This window comes from Arachis stenosperma, chromosome 9 (assembly GCF_014773155.1).
Source record: "Arachis stenosperma cultivar V10309 chromosome 9, arast.V10309.gnm1.PFL2, whole genome shotgun sequence".
In the NCBI taxonomy this organism is placed as follows: Eukaryota; Viridiplantae; Streptophyta; class Magnoliopsida; order Fabales; family Fabaceae; genus Arachis; species Arachis stenosperma.
This window is the reverse complement of record NC_080385.1, coordinates 7464644-7471729: the sequence shown is the minus strand read 5'-3', so window position 1 is coordinate 7471729 and position 7086 is coordinate 7464644. Positions and strand designations below refer to the sequence as shown.

The following is a 7086-nucleotide window of genomic DNA, read 5'->3' as shown; positions in this document are numbered from 1 at the left end:
AAGTGTTTACCTAGATGTATTTATCCTGTGTTTAAACTGTGCTAGTTTGGAAAACTATATGGTTCTTCTTTTGTCAGCTATATATATTTTGATTTCTTGACCAAACGTATATATATATATATATATATATATATATATGTATGTATGTATGTATGCCTATCCCATGATAGTTACCTTGGGACATAATTTGCCAGTTTCTCGTGCATTAGGGATTGACTTCTCAATCAACCACCAGGCCAGGTCACCATTCTCTGTTTTTAATAGGTACATAATTAATATTAATTTGTCACATTATATTATTTATATATCGCAACGACAATGATAATGGAGATCTTGTTTTGCCAATGTCCATTCTTATTAGCTGTGTGAATGCACAATGGGGCTTGGTCTGACTTTTGTGATCGAGTCTCAGCCTTATCTGAATGCTGTTTTGATGCCACTTGGGCCTAAAGTGATGTGCTTCAAGGCCTGCACACACTACCCAACTCTCTTTGATCATTTCCAGAGGGAGCTTCGGGAGGTTCTCCAGGACCTTCAGAATAAGTCCTTGCTCCAAGACTGGTGCCAACCGCAGTCTTGGAAGCAACTTAAAACTCTCGCCAATTCAGGTAGTTTTTACATTGTAGAGATTAACCTGTATACAACTTTCATTTGGTAACTAACTTTGTCAATTTGATAATAAAATATGTGCCATTATGGTTAGAGTCATACCTTGCCTTGAAATAAGGTCTGGACAGTTTTTGTAAGAGTTTGGACTTATTGCAAAGGTTTGTTCTTGTAATGCCTGCAAAGAGATATTAGTTGGCTTGTAAAAGTTGTTAACTTGGTTATCAAATTTCTATATTTGTGTTTCACTTGCTATTTCATACCATGAATAATTTTTGCCCTCTTTTGCTGCAAAGTATTGCAACAGAAATGCAGAGTGAGTCTAAATGGAAGCAGATGGGAGAATTAGCTATGTCTAATGGAAGGGTACTTTTCTATGTTATTTGAAATTTAAATTGTATTTCTCCAACACCTAAGCTGAATTTCATTTCTAACTATCCATGTCAAAATATTCTGAAGTGAGTGCCTTGTTGTCTTGCAGTTAGATATGGCTGAGGATTGTTTGAATCATGTGATGAATTTGAGCGAATTATTACCGTTGTATGCTTCTTTAGGAGAAGCTGAAGAAGCTGAAGGAATATCAAAGTTTGTTTTTTTGGCTAGTTGTAAAAAAATTAGGTAGCTTTGTGGAGAAATTATTTTTTTACTATAACAGTGAAGATTGTGGGGGTTATAAACATCTGCTGTTTTTTTAAAAAAAATGCATGCTGAATTGCGGCGGTTCCTGACCGCCACAACTTTTTTTAAATCCTGTTCTTCAAATAGCGGCGGTTTAAAACCGCCGCAAATAACTCATTCCATTTAGCGGCGGTTATACCAGCGGTTGTTGAAAACCGCCGCTAAAACAATTGCCCGCGCCACTATCCAAGACAGTTTACTTAACCGCCGGTCTTTGATTTTGTGGCGGTTTAAAACCGCCGCTAATAATAAAAAAACCGCCGCAATGTCTGTACTCTCTTGTAGTGTGAGTGGCTCCCATTATAATATATAGATTATGGGGGCATCTAGTGTACAGATGCAAATTTAAAGATTTTTGTCTTTTATGGCTTTGAAAGCGTGTCACTAAAAGTGTTACTTAAATGGAAAGTGTTTCCCTTAATCGTTAACTTGGCTCTGATATCAATTTTTCTTAATGCAGATTTTTGAAATATTTTTCTTGGGTTGGATTTGCATTAATAAAATCTTCTATTTCTTTTAATAACTTTTCTATTTCTCTTGATATGCATTCTATACAATTTTTACAGAATTGTTCTACTTCTTTTCTATTTCTTGTGTAAACGTTACTATTCTGTAATCTTACTTCATAATATCTTTTTTGACTTTTCTGAAGATCTAAATCATTTTTTAATTCTTGTAGTGTTTGATTTGCTAAACCAGGCATTTTATATGCTGCTTAGATTATAGGATTTTGTAAAGGTGATAAAGGAACTTGTAATTCTTGTTCAGATTCAATTTGTACTTGTTCTAGGGGGTCAACCTGTAGAGGTTGTATTACTTGAATATTTTGAACATGTATTATTGATTCAAAGGCTTGTAATGCAATCATATTTTGTATGTGGAGATAGTGCAGTCTACGAGCACGATAAATTTGTTTATTCTTAATATTTTCTTTTAGACTTTTGACTGATTTTTTAGTTTTAAAACGTTGTATTAAATTTCTTGTTCTAATTATTTTCCTATTTACCTTTTTGATTTCTGCTTCTAAATCTGAGGATTCAGTTGCCAAATTTTTTATTTTTATAGCAATAGCCATTATCCTTGTTTTCATATTTCTTTTTATTGCTTTTAAAGAAATAAGACTTTTTTGAAAAACTTTCATATTAAAATTTCCGCATCTTCTGCCATAGCTTCATTGTTATTTTCTAAAGATTCTATTATTTTTTCTAATTCTTCAACTTCTTTTTTCAGATTATTATAAGATAATACTAAAGCTTCGAAAGCTCTTTGATTTATTTCAGAAAACCTTAAATATTTCAAATGATTTTCTCTTTCAAAGAGTTCTTATTTCTTATTTTGATAAGACACATATATTTCTTCTTTATTTATTGTCATAGCTTGTTTTTTAAGGTTTCATTTAGTGTTTCAATCTTTTTTGTCAATTCTCTTATTTCAGAATCTTTTTCATCGTCTTTTAAATGGGATAAGCTTAAAGGACTATTAATTTTAGATTCTCTTATTCGAAAACTAGAGGAACATGATTTTCTTGATGGTTCCCTTAATAATAAAACTGGTTTTTCAATAGGTTTACGCCTTGGTGTTTCAGTTTTAACAACCTTCTGGAATAAATCATCAATATAAATTCCTTCTTTATTTTTAAATTCTATACTATGATGACTATTGGTTAATGCATAGTTTATTGCATATGTAATTGAAAAAGGTTCGTCATTTTGTTCCATTAAACTTTGTCTATGAAACTTATAAGCTAAGCTTATGGATCTATCAAAATTCTTTGTTGATAAGGGGATAGCATATCCAATATGGGTATTAAATTTAACATTTACATTTGCCAGATTTCCATGAATAATTCCAATTATTTGATCTGTGGAATCAATAATTCTTTTATCACAGATTGCTAAACTTATTGGTGAATTAATTCCTTTCATATATGTTGATTTTACTAAAATTTGGATGGTACTAATATGAATCCATCCGATCTTAGATCTTTTTTGTTGATCTTTAATTTTCTTTATTTGTTCATTTATTTGTTCTTCATCTATTAGAGCTATTTCAAGTTCTCCATTAGCAGATTCTATTTTTACAGGTGCTTCAAACTGCATTTTTCCATAAAATATTATGTTCTTTCTATTAAAAATTTCTTTTAAAAAGCTTTGTTTAAAATTCTCATTTGCTTTAAGATCTAGTTCTGATTTTAAAATAGCTTGTTTTTCATTATCAAGTAAAGCAGTTATTTTATAATAATCAGATTCTTCAGTTATTTCCAAATCTTCTAAATAATTCATAATATAAAAAGATTGAGATGAAGATGTACCTTTCTGGAGATGAACTTTTATTTAATGTTATTTTACAATAGGTGTTTTTCTCCAGAGGGGAGATTTTACAAATTAACTCCAGAGGGGAGTTTAGAATTATTTTTCTAATGACTTTGGTGATCAGACTTCAGAATCGCCTTGGCTTCTTCCTCTTTGCCCTCCTGGCTTGTGAGTACTTCTAGCCTCCTGCTTTCGGATTTCTGATACTTTAACAAATGACTTAGCACTCTATTTATAATGGTTGGGTCTGATGGACAAATCCCATCCTTACCCTTCTTGTGACGTCATTGTATGCGTCACTGAGCACTTAGCTTGCACCAACTACATTATTGGTGCTTTTGTGACGAAAGCTCTTACGTCATTCCACAATAATGTTGATGGATGACTCAGATGTCTCATCCTCTTCTTTACCCACGTGGGTGGGGTCTTCGGCATTGTTGCTTTCTTCAGACATTTCTGAGGTGCACAGCTGGCACCTATGGTCTTCTTTGTCTTTTAGTAAATGGCATAGATTTCTCCTTATCCCGTCAGGAAGCTTTTCCAGTAATCCAGAAAAGTTGTAGAATGCTGATTCAAAATCCACTAGGAGTCTCATCTCTCTTGATTCAATTTGGTTTTTCTTACTAGAAACAATTAGAGTGTTTCTGCTTTTGTAGTTTATTCTTGTTCTGGATTCTTGTTTCTGCTGGCCAATCTTCCTTCGTCGCTATAAATTGATAGATCTTGAACTTGTTCTATTGGTTGAAAGTCTCCAGGGAAGACTGACATGAAAACTACTTGAAATGCCGGGATCAGACATTCTCCTTCTTCATTGAAGATTGGCTGACTGCTTGTGAATTTTAGGGATATATCCCTTGGTTCTCTTGCATCAATCATATTTTTAAATTTTTTCACTGCATCTATAAAGCCTGCAGGAAATTCTTTAATGATATTTAAATTGTCAAAAATTAGGATTGTATCAATTAGCCCGTATTGGAAAAACTGATATGTATCAGAGGGTGAAGCTTCTGGGAAAATTACCAGCTTCGTTAGCTGTTCTTTGTTAATGGGATAATATCCCAATATTGCTATTTTGTCTAGAGTCCAGTTTAGAGTCAGATTTAAGATTTCTCTACAGTTTGATCTGCAGACCCTTTTCTTGTCATTTATTTCGGCCCTTGTGGGAATATTTTTCAACATTCCTGTTCGGACTTGGACTGGAGTCTTTTGGACTTGGGCAGGAGCTTTGTCAGCTCTTCTTAGAATTTGTTCTGGGTGGAGTACTTCATATTCTCTAAGGGATTCTTTTGCTTCTTCTATTGTTAAGAATCCTCCTTTGTGAATAGTTTTAGGCTGGTGAGTAAATGGGGCTGCTTTAGCCCAATCGTCATAAACTCCTTTCATTGGGTCATTATAGATGACATAATATTTTTTGTCCTGAGTTGATTTTTTAACTATTTCTGCCAGAGTTTTATTTTCAGGGATTTTTTCAGAAAAAATTAGTTTTGGGTTTTGTGGCTGGTCCACCACGCTTAGCTGGCTGAACTCTGATGGTGTTGTCAGCATTGGCATTGGAGTGGGTGATGGTGCTTGTTGGGTTACTTTCATGGCTTCCATGGCCTTTTTGATGGATTGAATTTGAGCTCTTAGCTGTTGACAGTGATTACACCTTTCAAGCTCTTGTTCAAGCTTCTGGATTTCTTGATTCATTGTGTTGACAATGAACTCCATTCTCTTGTCAATGTATCTGCAATAATATTTTTATTTCCTTTAATGTACTCGATTTTTATCGGATATTGTAATAGAAACATTTGCCATCTTACCAGACGACCCTGATTATAATCAGATTGTAAATTATATCTAATAAAACCTGTTAAATAACTTGAATCTGTTCGTAATATAAATTCCTTTGGGAGTAGATCAATTCTCCATTTCTTGATAGTTTTTATTGCTGCTAGAGTTTCTTTTTCATGGGTAGTATACCTCTGTTCTGTTGGTGTAAATGTTCCAGAAATATATCTGCATAGTAATTCCTTTGAGGAATGTTTAGAATCTAGTGATTCTTTTTCTTTGTTTAAGCTTTTTTCAGCTTTTTTAGCTTTTAGACAACCTGACCAGGTCTTGTCTGAAGCATCTGTTTCTACTATTAAATAGTCATCTTCTTCTGGAATATAAAGTTCTGGAAGATTTTTACAAAGTTCTTTAATTTTTTGAATCTGCAGGCTATCCTTTTCTTCCCATTTCCAACTCTTTTTTATACTTATTTTTGAAAATAAGTTTTTAGTATAATCTGTTATATTCTTTAAAAATCCTTGATCAGAAATATAATTTATGCATCCTAAAAATCTTTGTAATTGTTTTCTATCTTCCATTTTATCAGGAAATAAATCTACTTTTTCTAATATATTTGGTTGAAGTTTTAACCTCCCTTCAGTAGATAGAATTAATCCAAGAAATTCTATTTCTTGTTTTGCTAGCTTAGCTTTCTTTTTACTAAGGACTAAACCTTTTTCTTTACATCTTTCTAAGACAATTAGTAATTTTTGAAGATGATCCTCTTTATCTTGTTTTGTAAAAATTAGTATATCATCAATGTAAACTAGAACAAATTCATTTAAATCTTTTAAATTTTCTTCCATAAATCTCTGATAAATACCTGGAGCTTGTTTTAGTCCAAATGGTAGGACATTCCATTCGTAGAGTAATACTCCTGTTGATTCTTTTGTTGGACAAGTAAATGCAGTTAATTTCTTTGTTTCTTCGTCTAGACGAAGTTGCCAATATCCTGATTTTGCATCGAGCGATGAAAACCAAGTTGCTCCCTTGATTTTTTCTAGGATGGAATCCTTTCTTGGGAGCTTATGAGCATCACCTATGGTTGCTTCATTCATTTTTTTATAATTAATAACCATTCTTCGTTTTCCTCTTTTAATTTCGTTATTGTTTTCCACATAGAAGGCTAGGGCCGCATGAGGGCTTTTACTTAGTCTTATAATTCCTTTATCCAAAAGATCCTTACATTCGGATGAAAATTCTTCCTTATCTCGAGCTGAATAGGGGATTCTATTTGGAACATTTATTTCCCTTGTAGGAACTTTTAGCTTAATACTTATTAATTCTTTGTTTGTATTCTTAATATCTAAAGGATTCTCAGCACAAACTTCATTTAAAAGTTCTTCTATTTTAATTTCAAGGTCATTTTTTGGAGTTTTTATCTGAAAATATAGGTTCAAATAACATTCTTCTAGAATTGAAAATATTTTGAATTTTAGAATTTCGTTTATAGTAGTAGTTGGGATTTTTATTAATTTTGCCCTTTGGTTTAGAGAGGAATCATATGGGGCTTTTAGAACTATATATGTTAATTCTTGGATAAAAGGGTGATAAAGTTTAAGGAAATTATTTCCTATAATTAAATCTATTCCAGATTCTAATTTATATATAGATGGAATGATGAATCTGTAATTTTGAATGAAGACTTCAATCATTTCTGCTTTAAAATTAATTTTGT

The 7086-nt window shown here is 32.3% G+C and overlaps 1 protein-coding gene across 2 annotated transcripts; it reads left to right on the top strand.

Annotated features, from left to right (window-relative positions):
* The first annotated feature begins 362 nt into the window (after positions 1-362).
* LOC130951343 (uncharacterized) lies at positions 363-1693 on the top strand. 2 transcript variants are annotated; one of them, XR_009073937.1, is made up of 3 exons: positions 363-608; positions 903-972; positions 1088-1693. XR_009073937.1 is itself a non-coding variant. In XM_057879996.1 (3 exons), exons 1-3 carry the CDS (start codon positions 377-379, stop codon positions 1226-1228), a joined length of 432 nt encoding a protein of 143 aa, XP_057735979.1. In that variant the 5' UTR covers positions 363-376; the 3' UTR covers positions 1229-1693. The 2 variants fall into 2 exon arrangements, 1 of the variants encoding a protein (XP_057735979.1); XM_057879996.1 differs by having other exon boundaries at positions 914-972.
* Positions 1694-7086: the final 5393 nt, after the last annotated feature.

Coding starts and splice junctions, on each gene's coding strand:
- LOC130951343 (XM_057879996.1), top strand. CDS start 377: ATGGGGCTTGGTCTGACTTTTGTGATCGAGTCTCAGCCTTATCTGAAT. Junction 609..913: donor TAAAACTCTCGCCAATTCAG/GTAGTTTTTACA, acceptor GTATTGCAACAG/AAATGCAGAGTGAGTCTAAA. Junction 973..1,087: donor TAGCTATGTCTAATGGAAGG/GTACTTTTCTAT, acceptor GTTGTCTTGCAG/TTAGATATGGCTGAGGATTG.